Source organism: Ictalurus furcatus, chromosome 12 (genome assembly GCF_023375685.1).
Source record: "Ictalurus furcatus strain D&B chromosome 12, Billie_1.0, whole genome shotgun sequence".
Taxonomy (NCBI): Eukaryota; Metazoa; Chordata; class Actinopteri; order Siluriformes; family Ictaluridae; genus Ictalurus; species Ictalurus furcatus.
The window spans coordinates 1,864,941-1,889,310 of record NC_071266.1 but is presented as its reverse complement, the minus strand read 5'-3'; the positions used below and the strand labels follow the sequence as shown (position 1 = coordinate 1,889,310).

At 37.9% G+C, this 24,370-nt stretch overlaps 1 protein-coding gene across 1 annotated transcript; it reads right to left on the bottom strand.

Annotated features, from left to right (window-relative positions):
• Positions 1-13,265: 13,265 nt before the first annotated feature.
• On the bottom strand, positions 13,266-15,736 carry slc32a1 (solute carrier family 32 member 1). The gene is made up of 2 exons (XM_053637624.1): positions 15,332-15,736; positions 13,266-14,573 (listed from the first exon to the last, which is right to left on the bottom strand). The coding sequence occupies exons 1-2, from the start codon at positions 15,734-15,736 to the stop codon at positions 13,386-13,388; spliced, it is 1,593 nt and encodes a 530-aa protein (XP_053493599.1). The 3' UTR covers positions 13,266-13,385.
• Positions 15,737-24,370: the final 8,634 nt, after the last annotated feature.

Below are 24,370 nucleotides of genomic sequence, written 5' to 3'. Positions count from 1 at the left end.
AATAAGACTGTAGCTTGACTACAAAGTAGCTCTATTATAACTGCCCATGTAAAAGTAGTTAATGTTATTAACAAAGACAATGTGCAGTAATGTAGTGTTGATTGCCATCTCACTCACTCACCCACTCAACTCTAAATAAAATCCAAAAAGTACAGTCATTTTTGCCTTTTGTTGGTGTTGGATAGATGGAGACAAAGTGGACTTTAATTTCTTTATTTTTATATAGTTTAAGTAAGTCATATTAAATCAGTCTCTAGCACAAATTATGAGACAGGTACACCTTGATCAAAAATAACCTTATTTCTATAGATTTTACACCCATTGTTATTCTAAAATATAAATGACTAGAAAGACGTTTTGGTGGCTTTAAAACATTGGGGGGGGTGTATGTCCTGACCCCTGTAAAAGAGGCTTAACCCCCCCCACCCCCATTCATAACTCCAAAATCCAATGAGAGTCTGTGCTGAAGAGAAGTGCCTTCCCCCGTTCCCTTGTGAAAATCTTGAGTCTATTGTAACCAACTGTGGCCCATGAAGTAGCCAATGAAATTCTGAAAAATTTGACATCTTGCTTCATTGGTGAATGTTAACACTTCAATTTAAACACCTGTAAAGCTGCGTAATCAGTGGCGAAAAAAGGGGGTAAAGTGTGCAAAGTTTTCAATTATGAATATGCATATACATTTTATAGATTGCTGGATATGTGATATGAAAGCTCTTAGTGTCACTTTTCATTAGTGCCCAAAATGATGAGAGAAATCAAGAGTAGTAGGCTTTTTATCCAGAATGTGTACATGGTTACCAAGGAGTCTCAAAAAGGTGATTTTGGTAAAACGCAAGGACATGCCCTTAGAAAAACATCCATCCATCCATCTTCTTTACCGCATATCCTTTTCAGGGTCACAGGGAAACCTGGAGCCTATCCCAGGGAGCATCGGGCACAACAAGGCAGGGTACACACTGGACAGGGTGCCAATCCATCGCAGGGCACACAATCACATACACATTCACACACCCATTCATACACTACGGACACTTTGGACATGCCAATCAGCCTACCATGCATGTCTTTGGACTGGGGGAAGAACCCCCACAGCACGGGGCCACGGTGGGAATCAAACTCTCGACCCTGGAGGTGTGAGGCGAACGTGCCAACCACTAAGCCACCATGTGCCCTCTTAGAAAAACGTGTAAAATATAAATTTTCTTTGGTACTGTTATCAAATTTGATCGTGAACTAGGAAAGACTTCATGCTGTGGTACAATTGTGTTTTCCAGCTAATATCTCCCAGCTTTAGTCATCTGGAGGCATCTGTATGCAAAAAAATAAATAAAAAATCAGAGCGAAAACAAACCCTTCTGTTTCAGTGTGTTCAAACTTCTATTACTCAATACCAGTAGCACGTACAGTGATTCTGACATCTGGGGGGAAAAACTTCAGATTGTCACCTTTCAAAAGAGACCAAAACCTTGCATGCACTCTAAATGGTTCAAGAACGGCTTTAATTTGACTTTGGATGTTTTAGGCTAAATTTACTGAAACTCTAAGAGGTTAATAAAATGTAATGTGTAAATGTGTAAAGGACATTAGACACTGGATGCTTATTAACTTGCTCTTACTTAATTCTGACAAGACAGAAGTACTTAAAAATATTTAAGCAGAACTTGAACTTTAATATTACAGGAAAAAAGCTTGCATCTCTGTTTTAAAAGTAGTTTTATTTGTGTGTGTTCCTCAGCTTGACCAGCAATGTTGTTACACTACAGGTCATGCATATCAACCAAATATTTCTGCCATGTTATGTGAGAATATTTTCATGCTTTTTTGCACTGTGCCTTGTGATATAAAATATATATATTTGTGCTGTTTAACTGTTAAAATTGATTTTATTCCAGATCTGAAAGGGGAGGGGCATTTGTGCATGCATCATATATTTCAGCAAAAAAGATTGCATAGGATACACCTGGATATCCTAGCTCCAAGCTCCTCCAGAAGCCTCCTCTCTGCTCAATCCTCACCGAACATTTACAGAATAGAAATTTTCTTCAAGCACTGACTGATCCAGGGGTGGGCCAAAGGGGCACTGGCCCCAGCTGAAACCTGATTGGGCCCTGAAGATTAGACCATTAGAATGTTTTACTCCCCTTAGAGAGACTGAACTAACTTCATTAATCTCCTCAATAAAATAAATAACTTGTATACTAGATCTCTTACCTACATGTTTCTTCAAACAGATTATTCCAGGAGTAATTTAACCCCTTCTGAAAATAATAAATTCTTCCCTTAGCACTGGCTATGTTCCTAAATCATTTAAACTTGCAATTATCAACCCCCTGATTAAAAAACCTGACCTCGACGCCTGTCAACTATCCAGCTATAGGCCAATATCAAATCTCCCCTTTATCTCCAAGATCTTAGAATAGGTTGTAGCACAGCAGCTAGGCTCGTACAGACATAGGAATAACATTCATGAAATGTATCAGAGTGCTATCAGTTTGTAGATGTAAATTGTGACTTCTCCATGCATACTGAGCTAAAATGTGGTGTTCCAAAAGGTTCTGTTTTAGGCCCACTACTTTTTACTTTATATATGCTACCTCTGGGTCAAATTATTCACAAACATGGAATTAGCTTCCACTGTTATGCTGTTGATACACAGTTGTATGCTTCAGCAAAGCCAGACAACAGACAACAGCTTAATAGGGTTGAGGAATGTGTAAAGGACATTGGATGCTTATTAACTTTTATTTATTCTGATAAGACAGAAGTACTTCTACTAGGATCATGTGCAGCTAGAAGTAAGCTTTCTGATCAAATAGCAACTCTGGATGGCCTTTCTGTTTTGTCATGCGCAGCAGTAAAAAACCTTGGTGTGATTATTGACCCCGGTCTTTCATTTGACGCTCATGTAGATAATATTACTAGGATAGCCTTCTTTCATCTCAGAAATACTGCTAAGATAAGAAATATAATGTCACTACACGATGCAGAAAAATTAGTTCATGCTTCCGTCACCTCTACGCTGGATTATTGTAATGCTTTACTGTCTGATTGTTCCAGTAGGTGCATAAACAAACTCCAATTAGTCCAGAATGCAGCTGCAGAAGTCCTAACTAGAACCAGAAAGTTAATTATAAAATATTACTACTGAACGATACAGCACTGAATGGTCTCGCATCACTTTTGGTCTTTTATGATCTGCCGCGCCTACTTATAGCAAAAAGTGCAGGCTATTTGTTGGTACCTCGAATAGTGAAGGTTACAGCAAGGGGAAGCGCTTTCTCTTACAAAGCCCCACAGTTATGGAATAGCCTTCCAATTAGTGTTCGGGACTTGGACACAGTCTCAGTGTTTAAGTCTAGGCTGAAAACATATTTGTTTACTCAAGCGTACCATGAATAGACTTTCTTTTACGCAAAGTACACAGTCTTATCCATTATGGGATAGTAAGCATATTTAACAATCTCTCCCTCTCTTTCCTCCCTCTCCCTCTCTCCTTCTGTCAAGCCACACATGATTTTATGGAGATGCCAGTGATCCTGACCCTTTCTGTTCTCCCCTTTCTGGTTTCTTTGCAGATGAGAAGATAGAACATGGAATTTTTTAAAAATATTAATATTAATTAAAGCTGCAGTACTGAACTTTTGCCTGTCTATCGCCCTCTCTGTTTCAAACATAAAATGGCAAGTTTCTTGCGGAGTTATTCTTTTTTTTTTTTTACATGGATTGTGCTTTGGCACTGCTCCTCTGTGTGGATGAATCTGATGGTTTGAGGTATTTGTATGAGTTGTATATTAGCTCCAATACTTGACAATGGAGGTGGCAGCAGATAACTTTTTAGGCTTTTATGGCTCTGCCAGCTGAAAACGTTCCCAACCTCTGTTTTAGGTTGTATTTATGCAGATACATAAAAATTCTAAAAGCTTTCAAGCACTTTCAAGCACCACTGTAAAAAGCAAAAACATAAATTCAAAGTTTTATTACTTCTTCAGCCCATCTGCTGTTCTTATAGACTCATCATCCATTGAGGGGTGATCGATGATGAGAGTTAATGTGTCTATCAGGCTTTCTCTTTTAAGAGCCACTGTATTGACAATACGAGAGGTGAAGTTCCAACATGTGGGTGCACTTCTTGGCACTTTGGGACATCCAGATTCTTCCAACATCATTACTACTTTGGTTGATTTGCAAAAATTAGAGCTGAAACCACCAAGAGTAGCAAAGAAAATCTTGGCCATGGGGATGCTTTTCAATCCTTCGTTGAGGACAAGATTAAGGTGATGTGCATAGCAATGCACAAAAACTGCACTGGGGGCAACCATTTCGCACCTTAGCTTGTAAGCCGTTAAGATCTGACACCATAACTGCAGTGCCAACATAAGTTTGTGCAATGAGCTTCTCCACAAGTTCAAACCAGACATCTCTGACTGCAGTGACTCAAAAATGGACTGTGCATCCCGTCCACTGGACACATCAAAAATACCCAAAAAGTGCTCCTGAATTGTTCTAATATCATTAACAGTCAATAACAAACAACTGACAGTTACAGCTCACATTAGTTGTTTCATCAATGTGCCAAGCAAAAAACATGTATCCACCTTTCCTTTGATCTCACTTTTAATTGTTGATACAATTGTTGATATCAAATCATTCTGAATGGTTTTAGACAGGCCAGAGAACACACTAGAATTTTCAATATGCTCCGCTAATATTCTGTCATAGCGTGCTATCAAGTCCACCAACTTCCTGTAGTTGCCCTTGTTAGCCGACTCCTACCTTTTGTCATGCCCTCTAAAAGATTGCACTTGTATTCCAAGTTAAGCCTAACATCACTGAGACTAATTAAGATGGGCAGAAGTCACATTCTCCTTGCAACCCTGCCATGCACACCATTTTTGTTCAGTGTTCTCCTGATAGTGAATGATGGTCAAGGGTTCACAAACTTTCAAGCACCACTGTAATTTCTTAATGTCAGGAACTGTACAGCACCCCTGCTAGATTAATAATATAATACAATATAATATTAACCTATACAGTGCACCCGGAAAGTATTCACAGCGCTTCACTTTTTCCACATTTTGTTATGTTACAGCCTCATTCCAAAATGGATTAAATTCATTATTTTCCTCAAAATTCTACAAACAATTCCCCATAATGACAACATGAAAGAAGTTTGTTTGAAATCTTTGCAAATTTATTAAAAATAAAAAACTAAAAAAGCACATGTACATAAGTATTCACAGCCTTTGCTCAATACTTTGTTGAAGCACCTTTGGCACCAATTACAGCCTCAAGTCTTTTTGAATATGATGCTACAAGCTTAGCACACCTATTTTTGGGCAGTTTCTCCCATTCTTCTGTGCAGGACCTCTCAAGCTCCATCAGGTTGGATGGGGAGCGTCGGTGCACAGCCATTTTCAGATCTCTCCAGAGATGTTCAATCAGGTTCAAGTCTGGGCTCTGGCTGGGCCACTCAAGGACATTCACAGAGTTGTCCTGTAGCCACTCCTTTGTAATCTTGCCTGTGTGCTTAGGGTCATTGTCCTGTTGGAAGATGAACCTTCACCCCAGTCTGAGGTCCAGAGCACTCTGGAGCAGGTTTTCATCAAGGATGTCTCTGTATATTGCTGCATTCATCTTTCCCTCGATCCTGACTAGTCTACCAGTTCCTTCTGCTGAAAAACATCCACACAGCATGATGCTTCCACCACCATGCTTCACTGTAGGGATGGTATTGGCGAGGTGATGACTGGTGCCTGGTTTCCTCCAGACATGACGCTTGCCATTCAGGCCAAAGAGTTCAATCTTTGTCCTGGTCTTGGTCTGAGAGTCCTTCAGCTCCCTTTTGGCAAACTCCAGGCGGGCTGTCATGTGCCTTTTACTGAGGAGTGGCTTCCGGCCACTCTACCATACAGGCCTGATTGTCTTCTGAGCTGTAGTCACTTTATTACAGGAGAAACAACACCACACGCTGCGTTTATGAAACTGTTCATTTGTAAAACACCCAACTGAACACTTTAATTTCATATTTGGATAAAATCTGCTCATACCAACTGTACTCCTGTACCAACATGATAGATCAGGCTTGTTCTTCAAATCTGGCCCTCGAGGTCCACTGTCCTGAAGAGTTTATCTCCAGTATCAAGCTTACAATTTTTACAGCAGAATGCTACTACAAAGGACTTATTTCTGTGAACATTTTAGGCTTGTCTGGTCCCCTACCACAGATATTCAACCTGAAAGTGAGGGAAATGAAAAAAATTAAAAATGCAGTTTCTCTCCCCCACAAAAAAATTGAGATGACTCAAACCTGAAATGTTCTTCATGCACACTATACTTACAGGTACACCTTAAAAAATTAAGACTGAGACCTTTAAGAAAATGAAGACCCGTTCCATTACAAATTGACCATAAATGTGGATCTGTGAGCAATCTTGAGCATTACATTTGGACATAAGTTCTAAATCTAAGGAACATGAATGTGCAAAATGTTTATATATGTATATGTATACCATGTACCTTGTAACATGCTCTAGAGATCAGTGTTTGTTTCACAGAGCTAGGACCATCTTGATCCAAGATATTGAGGTTTTCATAAACAGCTGTTTTTGTTCTGTGCCATGACACAAAGATCATCATGACCATCATGTTAAACCAAGTAAAATATATATATATATTTTAAATGGTGCATTTGCAATGCCAATACATAATATTGGTAGGTAATCACTCAAAAAAAAATGTAATTAAAAATTGGACCACTTGAGATGGATTAACCTCACAATATCAGAACAACTTTTGGAAGGGTTCAGCTTCAGGCCACCACTGGACTTGCTGATACAGCGAAAACCTTGTTTCCACACTCCTTTCCACTATACAGTAGAGGGTTTCTTTCCATGGTCCTTATTGTGCCTTTCTTCTGTAATGATGACTGGATGCTGCACAGGTGTCAAGAGGTATGGGCGAAGAGAATATCCACTGTCTCCCAGCAGCCAGCCCTCAACAAAGGCCCTCTCCTCAGCCATCTGGCAAATTGCAGAATTGGCCAACACAAAAGAGTCATGAGTGCTGCCAGGCCATTTTGCCACAATGTCAGTGAAGATCTCCAGGTGATCACAGACTACACAATGGCTGGATAACCCTACAAATTTAGAAGGGTTCATTTACCACAGGGCTTGACACTGGGATAAGGGTGCCATCAATAATGGGATGTTGGAAATATTGTAGAACTGTTGATTGGCCATCCGAATTTCTTGAGGAGTTTTTTGGAAAGTCAGTATGTTCTTCAAAACCTGTAACAGCAAAGGTGTAACTGCTGTCACAGCCTTACTGACTGAAGAATTGCTGAGCCTCAGGCCATCTCCAACCACTTCCATAAAACTTCCAACAGCATAATAACTCAGCTAAGACCTGTACTGCTGTACTGCTGAAGGTGAAGTTTTGTCTTGTGGCCCTCTGAAGGCTCTTGGTCCTTGGAAGCTGGAATTTTCTAATGATATCATCATCAGATAGAGAGTTAAGTGGGGGAAAAGAGGTCTTGATGTAGGCATTTATGTACACTGCCTGACTTCTGGGTCGCCTTCTGTGCTTAAACTGTAGAATTCATTGTAAAGCCTCCACTGAAATGCATTTGAAACACACATACTGTTTTTATTAAAGTCACCTACTATTGGATGCACCTGAGTGATGGATAGAAACACCTTGGTGGCTAATAATGAGCTAACTTAATAATCAGTTAAATTAACAAAATATAAGTGATTGATTCATCAATGATTTGTAACAGTAATAAGGCACAGCTTAATTCGAATATCAATTTATTATATTAATGTGTGTTGGTTGGACAAAATAAGCTATTGTCTTGGATTTTTTCAAAGAATTTTTAAAAAGAATACCTCTCTTAAGAATGACCTGAGAACTTAAATAAAAGATGTGTTTTGTGTCATGTCTGGCTTATATTTTCATGGCTATTTTATTGTGTATTGATGAAATCTTCACATAGCTAACTTCAGTTACTTTAGGGTTGTAGTGTATGTGATGGTGGCTCACCACTGCAAAGTAATAACAGTTTGTATTCTATTTTATACATATCCTTCATAATCAGACTTATTAGTAGTCACATTATTCAAGTATTTAATAAGGGATTACATTGTGGTAGACATACTTCAGCTTCACTCAACAAATGCTTTCATTTTGACCTGGCATTACTACAGTATTTTGATGAATCAAGTTACAATTATGTGCTCATTTCCACATGTTAAACTACTATATGAATGCCCAGTATATTAGAAAAATTCTAAATACATATTACAAAAGAGTATATTTGATGATCAAATGGGATATTTTATTTTGTATTTCATTTCAACAGGTAAAAGCTTTTAACTTCTCTGTCACTGAACAGCAAATTGAATGCCGTGCACCACTCAGCTTCACCAGAACCCCATTTGCCAGACTCAGTCTGTTTCAACCTCCCATGACAAGGATGAGGTGTTGAATTTCGGGAGGCATTGTGGCCAACATAAAAGAAAGAAAAAGAAGAGGGTTAAGTCTATGTATCTGTGAAAATGTTTTTCCAAAAGGTTACTTTTTATTTTGGTTCCAAAATACTTTTATTAACCTATAAAGCACTAAATGGTCTCGCGCCACAATATCTAAGCGACCTTTTGGTTTTATATAATCTGCCACGCCTACTTAGATCAAAAGATGCAGGCTATTTGACGGTACCTCGAATAGTGAAGGCTACAGCAGGGGGAAGAGCTTTCTCTTATAGAGCCCCACAGTTATGGAACAGTCTTCCTATTAGTGTTCGGGACTCAGACACAGTCTCAGTGTTTAAGTCTAGGCTTAAAACGTATTTGTTTACTCAAGCCTACCCTGACTAGATTCTGTTCTACTACTTCGCAGTCATAATAATCTTTTTTCTCCCTCTCTCCTTTCGCCGAGCCCCACATGAATTTATGGAGATACTAGAGATCCAGATCCTTTCTGCCTCTGGATGGAGCTCAAATCTTCTCTAATTCCAGACTGCTGGACTACGGCTGCTCCTAAGGCCATACAGACTTCATATAAATCCATAATGAACTTTTTCACACTATCTGTTGTTACCCAGATGAGGATGGGTTCCCTTCTGAGTCGGGTTCCTCTCAAGGTTTCTTCCTCTTAAAACATCTTAGGGAGTTTTTCCTTGCCACCGTCGCCACTCAGTGGCTTGCTCAGTTGGGATAAATTCGCACCTTTAATATCTGTATACCATGTTGATATTTCTGTAAAGCTGCTTTGAGACAATGTCTATTGTAAAAAGCGCTATACAAATAAAATTGAATTGAATTGAAAAGTTACAAAGTTATCAGCCACACATATCATTTAACTTTCTATATAGAGTAAAGAATAATTTACTGTCAGTTGGTAAAAACATGGTTAAAGAGGGCTTGCTGGCCTGTTGCTGCAAAACTTCTAATTTAGCATATAAATGCCATAACATCCTCATGATGGCGGTCTTGCTGCTACCTCAGGGCTCTTAATTCTCCCTGATTCCCTGGAGTTCAGCTATCTGTTTCTTTTCACTCTAAAGCAGCTTCTTACTGAATCTACAATGTCCCTTGTTTCTCCTTCAGTGGGAAGGTAAGAGGATGTTGCTCAGCACATGAGGAGCCCTTAGAGTGAGTTGACTCGGGGGAGAGGAGCCCAGTAACGAAACCCACTGCCAATGTTGAGGGGCCAGGCTGGAGTGTGCCTGATATTGAGGGGCTCAACCCTAAAGGCAAAGGTGTGGTGTTAAAGCACATGTGTCTATGCCTCCAGGGATCCCTTTCAATGCCTCAGGTGCCAGGATGACCAAAACTTTCTCTTCCACTGCGGTCAGAGGAGAAACAGAAGTAGTACCGACATCAGTCTTGTTGGCTTCTCTCTTATGTGCTGCAGCCCTCCACTTTGTGACACTGGCAATGTCCTTACACTTATTCCTTACCTCTTCAGGGCTTCACTCATATAAATAGCCAACAGCAATTACTTTTTACCACCAATTGGTAAGGCTGTTTTTCAGTTTTGAGAATAGCTGCTTCTGCTTCTTTATTGCACCTCTTCCAGAAGAACTGTAATTTTGGCCTTGAAAAATTGTGGCTTCCGCATCATGACTGACATCACATAAATGATTGCATGGCAAGTGGGCTTAAATAGGCAATTATCTTGAGCAAAATAAGCAACAGGTGCACTACAATAAGTTACAACAATCACTATCACTGTGTTTATTTAAGTAAATGTGTTTATTAGACAGTTTAAAAATTGATTATTTGTTTTCATTTGAATTGTCTTGCTTCAATATTCAATAAGAAAATAAAAATACTTTTACAAGAAATCGTGAACTATAATCGTCATACCCTTTGGGATAGAAAAGAGTACCTTTTTCACTATGTGTGTATATATACACAGAGAGTCAAAAACGTGCTCTTTTCTGATGATATCACTGTGTATGACGACTGTAGTATATTTACATTTATGCATTTGGCAGGTGGTTTTATCCAACGCGACTTACAGCGCAATTGTCTGTGTGCGCGCGCGCGTGTGTGTGTGTGTTCATAAACACACACACACACACACACACTCTCTTTCTCTCTCTCTGTCTCTCTCTTATATATGTTGTATTGTGTCAAGAATCTGTGTGGCGTTTTTAGAACGTTTTGAAGAGTGTGCACGCGTGCTCGAGTGCAATCGCAAACTAGTGACGTACGATAAATATCCACATAAACTAAACACACCAGCAGCTATGAGACGTGTGTAAATAAAGCGATCCCAAAGGAAAAATCAGAGGCTCTACCATGTTCGTTATTTATACAGTGTCGTAGGCTACATTTAAATTACGTTCCTGTGGAGACATCTTCTTACTGAAAAAGCATGTAGGGTAAAGACCAAACCAATAAAACAGCACATCTAAACGTGCAGATGTGTATTCAGCAACTGTCTCGCACTAAACGGCTTCCCAGAGTCAGTGCGGCGATTTTGATATTCTGTGTAAGCGGACGTTATTATTCCACCCACCGCGTAACGTCATTACGAAAGCTCTATGTTCTTCAACGAATGGTTCAAACGATGGATCTGCGACACAGATACCACGGTTTCGGGAAACAGTCGTGACTATTTAGTTGGTTTCTCCAGGGATGCAGCGTACTATAGTTAAGCAGTGAGCTATACGTCGTTGTACGGGAAACCCACCCCTGATCAATTACAGTTTGGAGAAAAGCCACATAATTACTATCCGGAATGAATACACATTTTTAGATAATACATATTTATATAATAGGCTACAGTTTGTAAAACCGTGTGTTTATGCAACGGTGTTCACTTATATTAGTCAGACAGAAACATTACTGGCACCCAGGAATTTATTTCGACCCTCTCAATTACAGCTCCGACACAGAATCTATATAACCCCACGGAAGGTTCCTACAAAGAGCAGTTGCATACCGCGGAATGCACAACGCGAATTCATACAGAATAAGCTCTTATAGCCCAACAAATGAACCTCATACTAAAGAAAGAGTCAAACATTTTAACATTGTTTACAACAAACTGCTTATGCTTTGCTTATTTTCGTAACAGTGGATTGGTATATTGTGTTTCTCACTTTTACAGAAGGACAAGCACAGTTGTACAATATGTTATCGTGTTTATTTTTTTTATTGATCACGATATATTATATACGACTTTGTGAAGTACATTCCATCTTCGTAAGGTGAACCACAACAACAGTACACATACGGTTTTATTACATTTTCACAGCCACCATCAGATCTGACAAAATGAAAAAATGACTCACGCATGGCTATTCTTTATAATATAGATTCGTACACGTATTATTTTCAGTATTATTCAATACAATTGAAAAGGTCAGTATTAGCCTAAATACCACACGCCACCGGTAATTTTATGCCAATTTAAATGTTCTTTCTTTCTTTCTTTCTTTCTTTCTTTCTTTCTTTCACATAGGAGCGTGTACGTTATCTGTTGCGGAAGAACACTGCTGCTTTTATACGATTCTCAAAATGTATTTAATGCTGCATGAAACGTCATACATTTAGAATGCATAGCTATAGTACTCCTGTATGTACGCAGCCCTATTTATAGTTTCTTATTTCACAAATTATAATTATCATGTCCAATGGGAATATTTACCATAGAATTGATAATATTGTTATTTTGATTAATCTCCAATTATTATTATTCTTATTTCTTCTTCTTCTTATTGTTATTATTATTATTATAATTATTATTATTATTATTATTGTTGTTGTTAAGTTGTTGTTACTACTACTGCTACTACTATTATTATTATTATTATTATTATTATTATTATTATTAATGTCGAGCAGGTTATGGATCAGAAACGTAGACAATATAAATCTTGCTCGAAATGCTGGGCATTGTGAAATTATACAATTTTCTCTTCGATATATTCTGTACAATTATGGCTGACCTACTTGAAAAATATATATGTAAATGCATCTTTATATGATATGTTACACACACACACACACACACACACACACACACACACACACACACACACATATATATATATATATATATATATATATATATATATATATATATATATATATATATATATATATATATATATATATATACACTACCCGTCAAAAGTTTAGACACACTAATTCTTTAATTTTTTATTTTATTATAATAATAAAAAATAATAATAAAGTCATCAAAACTCTGGAATAACACAAATGGAACTATTTGAACTATGTTGTGATAAGAAATACAAAATTAATCAAAATAATTTAATATTTTCGCATCTTCAAAATAGACACCCTTTTTGCCTAGCATTTCCAGAAATGTATTCTTGGCATTTTCTTAGCCAATTTCTTGAGGAATCACTCTGAGATGCTTTTTAAACAGTATTAAAAGAGTACCCCACCTATGCTGGACGCTTATTGGCTGCTTTTCAGAATATTTAGCTCCAATTCATCCATTTAAAAAATATACATTTTTGTAAATAAAGTGTTAGTTTTCTAACGAAAGAAATGAATATATTGGCACACTTATATTTTTGTCTACAACACCATCATACACATTCAGATCAAAAGATTTGTAAGATCATGAGAAACATTTCAGTCAAGTGTCTCCACATTTTGACGGGTAGTGTGTGTGTGTCTATATATATATATATATATATATATATATATATATATATATATATATATATATATATATATACACACACGCTATTATTTGCGTTTATAGTATAATGTCAGTGTGTATATTTTATTTTCTTTTTTCGGGGTTTGTATGTGAATATGTTTATAGGTTTGTTGGTTTTGCTTGATGTCGAAAAACTGGGGACATTACATTGAAGAAACATTTTTTTCTCTCAACTAATCGTGTATGTTGTACTTGAACGCTTCAATGAGACCTTCCATTGAATGAATGAAGCCAGAAATACTGCATATACCTCCAATAACAAATATAGCGACATCAAAAAAGACTTGGTGCCAAAGCAACTTCCTCCAAAGCAGCTTCAGGTGAAAGAGACTAGGGAGGAGAAAACACAAGCCCGCGCCCGTCAGGCTGCCCGTTAACCCCATGAGTAATGCGAAGTGCGGAACGTATATGGCCATTAACATAGTGAATACCACAAGGCCACATCGCAAAGTTAGACCCCAGGATTTAAGGCGTCCGTCTCCTCCATAGCAATCTGGGAAAAACGCACGCCGTCCATCCTGAAAAAAACTCTTTTCCAGTACCTCAACAGCAGCAAAAAACGGCAGCGGATATGACAGCAGGGCCTTAGACACTAGGAAAATGTTGACAACGGCCCTAATACCAGACGGCAAGTTGTCTGTGATAACTTCTTTGGTTTCGTCTGCCCACGTCAGATACGCCACTAAAGCAAACAGGCCTTTGAGAATGCATGCGGCAATGTGAGTCCAGTTCATCATGCAGTGGAACTCGCTAGGTTTCTGCATGTTACCCTCCAACGATGGCAAGAAAATCTGCGATGTATAGCTGAAGACGATGATACCAATAGATATAGGGAATTTCTTCACGTCGATGTAGAACTTAACCTTATCCCAGGCCCAGTCTCGTGCTCTCGACAGGCAGTAGGCTATCACAAGTATGTTGATCACGAAGTGAGCAAGGGTGCAGAGCAGGCTGAACTTGGAGACGGCTTTTAAGTTTTTGAGAAAGGCGCAAGGCAGAAGCGCGACGGTGGCCATGATGGCCCATGACCTTTGGGAGACGGGGAGGTTTGGAAAGCTGTTATACATTAGGTTACCACTCACTACGACGTATAAAATGCAAGTCATGACGAGCTCAATTATCTGGGCTACATTCACGATGTGACCTCCTATTGCCGGAAATCTGGGCGCGCAGCAAGCATTGGCAATGTCAACATACGAGTCTCTCACTCTCACGAGTTGTCCGTCTTCGTTTTCTTCATAGAGGCAAGCGATAAGGATTTTCCCTGTGTAACAGCACACAACGGCCGCGAAAATGATAAGAAAAAGTCCTAGATATCCGCCGTGGAGAATGGCGTATGGTAACCCAAGTACGAACATTCCCTGTGAAAAGACAAATGGTTAAACGTCAATACAATTAAAGTATTGAGGAAAATATCTGCTATTTGGTTTGTAGGCCTATAACGTTGTGCACTGGGTTATTCGTTAATCACGATCACACAACTTTTGGGTGAGGTCGTTCGCTTTGTTCGAAGTGATTCACGTGCATGCGCGTGTCTGATATATCAGCCTATAGCTGAGCGCGCGTTTGAACTTTACCAAATCGTCATCAACGGAGATCACAGAGTCACTGAATGACGCAGAGGACGTTTCCTTTAGAGGTGATTAAATTTGCAGGTTGTCTGTGCGCGCGTTAAACGAATAAATAAACGCTCTCTAGTTTGTAAAAAGACCCGTACAGATCCTGGCTCAAACACCGTACATTTATTTTCATATATCCAACAGTTTTATGCATAACCGAAACGCAGTGCACAACGCATTAACTTAATTGTCATGCACATTTAAGATGATAGATGATAAATAAATGATGAATAGATGATAAATAAGATTTGTCCCGTTCCCAGGATTATAATAAGATCACATTTTGACATGACATTGTATAGATGTCTCCATTAATGTATGCAATTAATTACATTTTTATGTTCCCTACTGGGCAATTATTTCATATTTAGCCGCAATGACCACATGAATCATGGTTTTTATGATTTTATGGTTTTCTTTTCGATGTTTGTATTTTGTTCAATACAACATATAAACATCGAAAAGAAAACCATAAAATCGGAAGCCCTTATAAACCTTACCTGAATGGCATTAGTGACGTTCCATCCTGCCTCCCAAGCAGTGATTTTCGGCTTATCTGTAGACCCAAATTCGCTGCAGATACCGCCATCTTTTGACACAGAGGGTGGGGGACCTGTGCCATCTCTCTGGTAGTGACTGTCCCCTTCCATATTTCCATCTCCCACGTTATCGACGCCGACTTCTTCCCCTATTTCCTCATTTTTTAGAATGTCCATCTGCAGTCCTTGCCTGTGGTCATAGTCCAGATCGTCACAGGCTGCGAATCCCAGTCCTTCTTCGTCAGTGGCAGCCTGGAAGCCCATTCTGGCGAAGAGACCACTTACCTTCGCCTGAGATTTATTAGTAACCGTCGAAGCTGCATTGGACAGCTTGTTGGAAATCTTGCTTCGAATTAATGTAGCCATATTTTAGTAAACGTTAGAGCAGTTTCCCAGACACTTGCGTAAATCTTATATATAGGCTAATACTTTTAGTTATGGGAAAAGGTTTTTTTGTTTGCACATGCAAGGAACACGGCGAAATATTCGTATTCTTCGGTTTAAGCGTTACCTTCCGTTTTCGATGAGAAAGGGCGAGGTACGTTTGATAATCCGGTGGATCATGTCACCTTTATAGGTCGATGTTTGTCGTCTGCATCGTGGATCGCCCTTCTTTCTTTTTCTACGAACCGTCGCGCATGTGACACGAATTTCTATTCGGACCGTGCGTAAAAAGGCTAAATCGATGGAATTTTCTGTTGTTTGTGGCAGGCACTGTTCTTTCGTGATCGCTAATGATGTCACTGCAGCACGGGAGAACCTGAGGGTGGTGAGTAGGAGGAGGCACGTGTCACCGCCAGTTTGCTAATGCGAGAGAAAAAAAAATTGTCGCGCACGTCTCCGGACTCGAGCGCGCGCAGCCACCCCGCAACAGAAAAAAAAGAGATTTGGTGCATTTCTGGAGGAGGCGCTTACAGGATCCCAACCTCCACCCTCTTCTTATAATACACAGTATACCTTATTCTAATATCCAATGACTGTCTTTACGTCTTGCATAACTTTATGTATAAGCCTATATAAACAGTGACAACGGCAGCCAACACGTCGAACTACCTTTTAATTAATGTACTTTTAAAAAAACAGCAATATTTCCATAAAAAATACGGTCTCGATTATTTGAATTACTGTGATTATTTTGAATTAAAATTTAGAACAATTAATTAACATAGCTAGCTTAGTTTAACAAGCTTTGCGCAGGTTTTGGAAAACAGCTGTACTTCACAATTCATGTAACTGATGTATTTTCTGCGTTGTGCATGTCCACTGTAACTCATTTAGAGCCTCTAGCTACAACAACAATAGCCTTTTCTAAAAATTCATTTTCTGTCGTATCTAAACTGGAGTTTACTCATGGTATTAAAGACAATTTGGACATATTTGGACACAAAACTCCGTTGTTGACTACAGAAACATTTAAAAATATTTCTATAATATTAGCTACAACGGATTTTTTAACCGACGCTCTTCTGTCATAAATAACAGGAGCCTATGCACTTATTTATGATTTTAATTATGATTCACTTGCGTGCATGTTACAACAACAAAACAAACAATTACAAGTAAATTAATTTGACTTGACAAATTATTGAATATCAAAAAGAGTATCAAAACATATTTAGTATCGCGAGATATTACTAATATTTTAAGCAATTTACGAGCACATTGCCTACTTCTGTAATTCTGGGTTAAATAACGAACGTAATTTAGGTGTTGGGTATTTATGGATCGTTATTTAAATAATTTTGTAAAAGTACAAATAGTGGTTTTATGAAAAAAACGAAACAAGTGTATTTTTGGAAGGACCAACCCTGTAGAATTGTTAAGGTCGATGCATACCAAGTAAATTCTTGAAATTAATTATGGGCTGAGTTTAACAAAACCATTGTAGTCTAATCACCAGTAAATGGGTAGAACGATGGCAGTTAAAACTGTCTTAACTTTAGATGCTTTTGGAAAATGTCCCCTTATTGCCACCATAAAAATGACAGCGACCATGCAATAATATACGCCGTATAATGCTGTATACGCCGAAATGCACCATATTGTTCGTTAGGGAATGTTAAGGGAACATATTATACACTAGCTAAAAAAAAACCCTGATTTCCAGTTTACTGATCTCAAGCAGTTACAACGGCATTACCTTTATATCTTCTTATTCTCCCATGACTGTCATTTTCGGTTCGGTCGAAAGCGGCATGTGGGGTTTGTTCCTCGCTTGGAATGGGAAGGAGGGAGTGCAATCATAGCTGTGTTATCAGGTTACTACAGACTTTCTTAGTTTTGTATTTACAACTCTTATTTAATATTCTGCTAATATAGTTTTGAAAAGAAAAAGACCAAGGCCAAAAGACACAGCATGAAGGTCAGTCTATATCAATCGCCGCAAATGGGCAGACAATACTACTACTACTAAAATAATAATAATAATAATAATAATAATAATAATAATAATAATTGTTATTATTATTATTAAAAAATACTTTATTAAATTTAACTTCAACTAAACTGTTTAAATATTCCTTTTTCTCAGTGACATTTATATCTTGTTATTTCGCTTTCTAACAGCATATTTTGCTTTCCAGATTTTAGTCGCTTTTACGCGGTCAGCTGTTTTGTTTTTAGGCTACGTTGTCGAAAAGGAAATCAGCAAAATGAGCATCGTTGTAGGTAGTCTGTGTTACAATAAACATCACAGTCGTACAAAGGGGCGGGAAGCAGGGGTGTGTGTATTCTGTTGGGGGCGAGGGGTGGTGGTGGGGGTTGGGGATAGTGTAGCTGGTTGTCATGGTTGTCATTTGCGGTGAAGGGGCTCGAGCACCTGCTCCTTTGCGCTTTGGTGTTCATAGCGGCTTTATTTAGGCTACTAAATTACTACTACTGCTATTATTATTATTATTATTATTATTATTATTATTATTATTATTATTATTAATAATAATAATAATAATAATAATAATAATTATTATTATTATTATTATAAGAAGAAGAAACTTTACATTATTAAATCGTATACATTATATATTCAGTAATTGATGAAATTACTCCAATTCATTACATTTATTTAATAATAAATGTATTAAATTAATTGAGGATGACATTTGTGACGTCACACAATTTAATAATAACCTTATCCCAGCCAATAGGCTATTATATAGCTAGAAACCTTTTCCAGAGAAAAAGTAAAATAGCTCCACAAAGTTCAGAACGTTAGTCGGGTATCACTGGTTGCTTCAGAAGTTGCAACCTGCAGAGATCTTATGAAGGAAATAATTAACCAAAACAACAACAGCAGCAACAACAAGAAAAGGGCTAATCTTTTAACAGTTGTTTTGCGCTGGCTGGCAATCCCGGACACCTTTGTAGACTACTAAACAGCACCACTAAATATTATACAAAATTGATCAAAATTTAACACAACCGTAGGTTTGTTATAGCATATAATATTTTACAGAACTATTACCCTAGTATGAAATGCAAATGAAAGAGCTCCGCTTATGGCCCTATTTGCTGTGTCGCATTACTGCTGGTGTGAGCGGTGATTACAGAACACCTAGACTGTGTCTAAAACGGTCACTACAATATTTTGTTTTCAAATCTGAAATACTGGGGGTGCCCGAGTTCCATAACACACACGGAGCTGGCGATTATGTAACAAATGTAAATAAGAATGCACATGTATAACCTACATTTATTTTTGAAAGAAAATATATTTTAGCACCTTTTACTTCAAACGACTAGTTTTTAACTGTATATTAAATTTTCCAAACTAGTAGCTTTCCTTCAGAATTTATAGGAGAAGCAGCCAGTAAGTGCTCTGTCTATTTGGAAGCTCTAAAAAAAAAAAAAGCCTTTTGGGTGCCTCCTTCGAGAAACTGGTTGAGAACATGCAAGGAATCATCAGGAATACTGTTGTATGCTGAATAATTTAAAATATAAAATAGTTTGTCAAGCAGAAAAGCAGTGGTTTGGTAAGGTTTGCATTAATATTTGTCGCTATAGTTTATAGATTATAGTGTTTTTGATGTTCTTGATACATGTGCCTTTTTTTCCAGTTTGAGCACATAGTAGTCTATGAAGTTCATACTTTGAAAGCTCCATTTGTTGTAATCTCTATTGGGGTTTGCCATTGCTAATATGTTTCTGAGTGCAAAATATAATTTTGCAATTTTCAAGTGAGAGAGAGAGAGCTAGAGAGAGAGAGAGAGGGAGAGAGAGAGAGAGAGAGAGAGAGAGAGAGATTGTAAAAGCCAAGCATGACAATGGTCTCACAGTGCCGCTCAGTAATGTAGAACTAGTATCATTTTCACTAATGTCAGTCAGTATATTAACTTGCAGAAAGATTATGAAGGACATTACAAGGTCAGGGTATTTGTCCCAGGAGCCCTTTCTGCACACATTCTATCGCTCCCATACGACACTGATTTTAACCTATTTTACAACACAAAACAAAATATATGACTGCAGTTTTTCCCCAGAGAGTGATCCCAAGAGTGCTCTATGGCTCTCATTCTGCTGAGTTGCCTGAATGGAATCTGCCATGATTTAATGGTTCACTTGATCCTGGATACCAGACTAGTGCCCATTGTTACTTTATCCTTGATCAGTAATCTCTTACAGTTTCCTTAACTCTCTAAATAACAAATTAATCAAATATGGAGCTAAAATCTCAGTTAAAATCCCAATAAGTGAGAGTCCAGGGCACAATCCCACCCCCAGCACAACCACTTTCTCTGTAGCCATTGCTGTTTTTCCCATTACACAGTTGACTGAGCTGGATGAGCCTCATTGTCACCCCCTTTTCTCTATATTAAAAATCGTTTATTGACTTTCATGATGCACAGACAGCATAGGGTGTGAAGAGGTTTAACACACCATATGATATTCAGGCAAGGAAAAAAATCATCACCTAATTAAAATTCAAGCTTGTCCTTTGAATTTTGCATGCATAGAAGTGTGGTAACTTAAATATGCCTAGAAAGAAGAGGCTATATAGCCTCAATGGCAGAACATAAAATGCACAATTAAGACATAAACATTGGCAAATGTGTGTAAAATGCTTTTGTAAAGATGTTATATTATTACAAGTTTTATATATAATTTTAGTAAGCATATTTGCCTTTGTTTCTGTTTTTGAGAGGCTGTGATGTTCCATTTGTACCTGTTATGTACCTTTTTTTTTTAACAAGAAAAACACTAGCAGGCTTTAGTGCCTCCCTACCTGGCAGTGCAGTAAATCAGACAATAACACATAGCATGCTTCAATTAGAATGAATATATAAAAACTTGTGTTTCTGGGGGCTAAGGTACTTCTCAATTAGCCAGTCAGTACACATTGGTTGCTCTCTGAATCCATTATGATTTGCATTACAATTACATCTACATTATAAAGCTCATTGGAAAATCTTTGGAAACACAAGTCTGTCAGATACATTTCTTGGAAAAGATTTGTTGTTTTTCCTGTGCAGTCATTTTCTCGGTAAGAATAAACATTTATTTTATTTTTTAACAATTACAATTGAGATCAAAAAGTAGTATAAAAATCTGTTTATTTTCACTAATTTCACAATTTAACTGTTGCTGTAGTGATGAGGCTGAAATAAAACATTCCTATTTAGATAATTTTGATCCCCTCATGGAAAATTGTGCTCACACACACACACACACACACACACACACACACGCACAGACACACTACAAAAATACTCAAAAACCAAGGAGAGTGAAATCCAGGTGGTTTTGTGGTGACCACTTAAAAGCCTTTTCATTAGTCCTAATGGGATTGTTTAATGGTCTATTATGAGTTCCCAGGAGAAATGCAGCTCATATTAACCCTGTTCATGCTGGTCTTTCCATGCCATCATAATTCAGTAAACACATGGATCTATGGCAGCTATGAATGACAAATTATGAATTTAATAGTGAGAACAAATATTAAGTAAAACAAGAATTTTCATTTTACATTTTTAAGCAAATACTATGCATTTTAAGCACTTGTAAACAAAATGAAAATTAATAAATACAATGAATATGAATATTTATTAGAAAACATACTCAAAGTAATGCATTTCTGGACTATATGTCAACTAAAGGTAACAACTAAACACACACACACACACACACACACACACACACACACACACACACACACACACACACACCTAAAAGAAAACCCTCATTTTACTCCTTTTGTGTTTTCTTCATTTCATTCATTTTAATATCACTCATGCTTTATTTCAGTGACCTATATTTAGCCCTACTTGTGCCATGGCTTGTCCAGATTCTGTCTCAACCTTCCCCTACACCCCTCCCCCTTCCTCAGCAAGCCCACCCACTCCACCCCTCCTTGCGATCACATTAACATTGTAATTGCCTGTTAGCCCTTTTTTTGAACACACAGAAAACAGGGCGGGTCTTTGGGGACCTGAAGCCTGAGGCTTACACAATGAACACAGCAATCTGTTTCCATTTTACACAGATTACAGCTACAATTTTTAAGCATAATAAACTGAAAGAGACTGTATATTTATTTTTACCACCTTGCTGTTTGCTGGCATTTTGCTGCTGAATAACATTTAGATTTTGTAAAGAATTTCAACATTTAATTTTCACATAAAAAGTGTTAAACTCTAAAGTGCATCTATTTCTTTTCATTATGAAAAAAAAAAACAAAAAACAGCAATCCAGAATAAATATTCAGATGCTTGTAAATGTTAGGACAAGGCATCCTCTATTAATAAAAAATAGCCAATAACCAATCATGACAGTCTGTTCAGTTTATTACCTGGCAGTTCTCAAACTCCAGGCAATTATAGAACATAATGAGCATGTAAGGGATGTCTGAATTGGTAGTATATAACAAAAAATACACATCCTTAGACTAGTATAGAAATCATAGTAACTGCAGCAACGTTGTACACAACAGCCCTTAGAAAATGACCCTTTTACCCGTTTTTGCTTAGTTGTGTTGCGAGTCAAAATAGATTACTGAACGTTTCTAATTTATCAAAGACTTAGAGTCAAACCAAGCCAAAAAAAAGTCACTGTGACAGTATAATCAATTTTATTTGGAATTAGTATCATTGCCCACGTTTACAACAGTCTGTTTTTGATTTGCATATATTGTCTAATTGGAGTGCTCCATGAATGACTCATTGAAATTCAAATTTCCTGTATTGCCAAGCACAGTGACTGAAAGGTTTCCACTTCATGATGTGATGTTCACTGGGCACAGAGACTTAGATTTTGTTAAGTACATTTAGCAGTAAAAGGTGTGTGCCTTTAAGCATGGGTGAAACATAAGGAATTCTTTCTTTTTATTTTTTATTTTTTACAACTGCTCCCTATAACTAAATAGCTAGTAATCTGGGTCAGTTAGTGGCTGACCCACCATTTATTTTCTGCCACATGAAAACCAACAATTGAAAGAATGATTGATTGTGACTGACATCAGAAAATGCAGATGGATGACAAATTACAGAAAAAACTGGTGGTTCTCGTATGAATTGGGGGGCATTTTACTGGCATGGTCTGAGTCCACTTAGAGGGTAAGGCCACAGCAAGTTAAGCCATTCTGTCTGATGACCTTTATTCAGTGATGAAACATTTCTGTCCTGGTGGGAATTGCCTTTTCCAGAATGCCTCCATCCATAGGACATGAGAACTGACTAAATGGTTTGATGAATATAGGAATTATAAAAATCATATGCTACGGTCACCAGATCTGAAACCAAAAGAACAGATTAGGAGGTTTGTGCTGACATGTTAGACCAGGGGTGGGCAATCCTATCCGTAAAGGGCCGTGTAGGTGCAGATTTTCATTCCAACCAAGCAGAAGCCACACCTGAATCTATTGAAAGCCAAGATCAACTGATTAAACAGGTGGAATCAGGTGTGCCTCCTGCTTGGTTGGAATGAAAACCTGCACCCACACCGGCCCTTTCCGGATAAGATTTCCCAAACCTGTGTTAGACAGTGTTCTCCACAGCTCCAAATTTAAAGAATCTATGCCAAGGCACACTGATGGTGTTTTGGGAGCTCATGGCGACCCAACACCTTACTACGACACAATTTTGGTTCCTGGTTTCCATTATCAACCATCTGTAACTATTCAATCCCTATCAGTTGATAGATAAATAATAAAAGTATTTATGACTTCTATTTTATAAAAATAATTTAGCTTCTATTAAGAATCGGAAAGGTAATGCATATCTAAATGATGTAGTCTTAAAACATCAACATAAATTGTTCCCAGGGGCTCACTTTAGCTCTGAAACCCAGAGGAACTGGTACAGGGCCCTAGAGCTAACCCTGGGGTATGTGTAAACACTGAAACCCATCAATAAACATTATGATGTGTGTGTGTGTGTGTGTGTGCGCGTGTGTAGCCTGTAGCCTGTTCTTGACAACAGCAAGCCTAAGGCTATATCCAGGCGTCAGCTGTACTGAACCCGATTTCATGAGGAATTTGTTCAATTCAAGATGAACTAAGATGTAATCATAACTTTTGTCACAACCTTAAACCATTTTTAAATAATCAGTTATAGTTGTAGCAGCCAGGTAAAGTGTATATAAAGTGTATATAGTTATTTATATATTTAGTTATATAGATACTATATTTTTAGAATATAGTACCAACAAAAAATGCAAAAGTGTCAATGCAGGAATGTGCAAATATTTCAATGGGAGTTGGATGGTGTTCAGTTCAGAGTGTGTGTGTGTGTGTGTGTGTGTGTGTGTGTGTGTGTGTGTGTGTGTGTACGTATATCAGTCCAGTCTCTGAGTATTGAGGAGTCTGATGGCTTGGGGGAAGAAGCTGTTACACAGTCTGGCTGTGCGGGCCCGAAGAGTGTGTGTGAGGGGTGTGTGGGGTCATCCACAATGCTGGTGGCTTTGCGGATGCAGCGTGTGGTGTAAATGTCTGTGATGGGGGGAGAGATCTTCTCAGCTGTCTTCACTATCTGCTGCAGGGTCTTGCGATCCGATGAGGTGCAATTTCTGAAC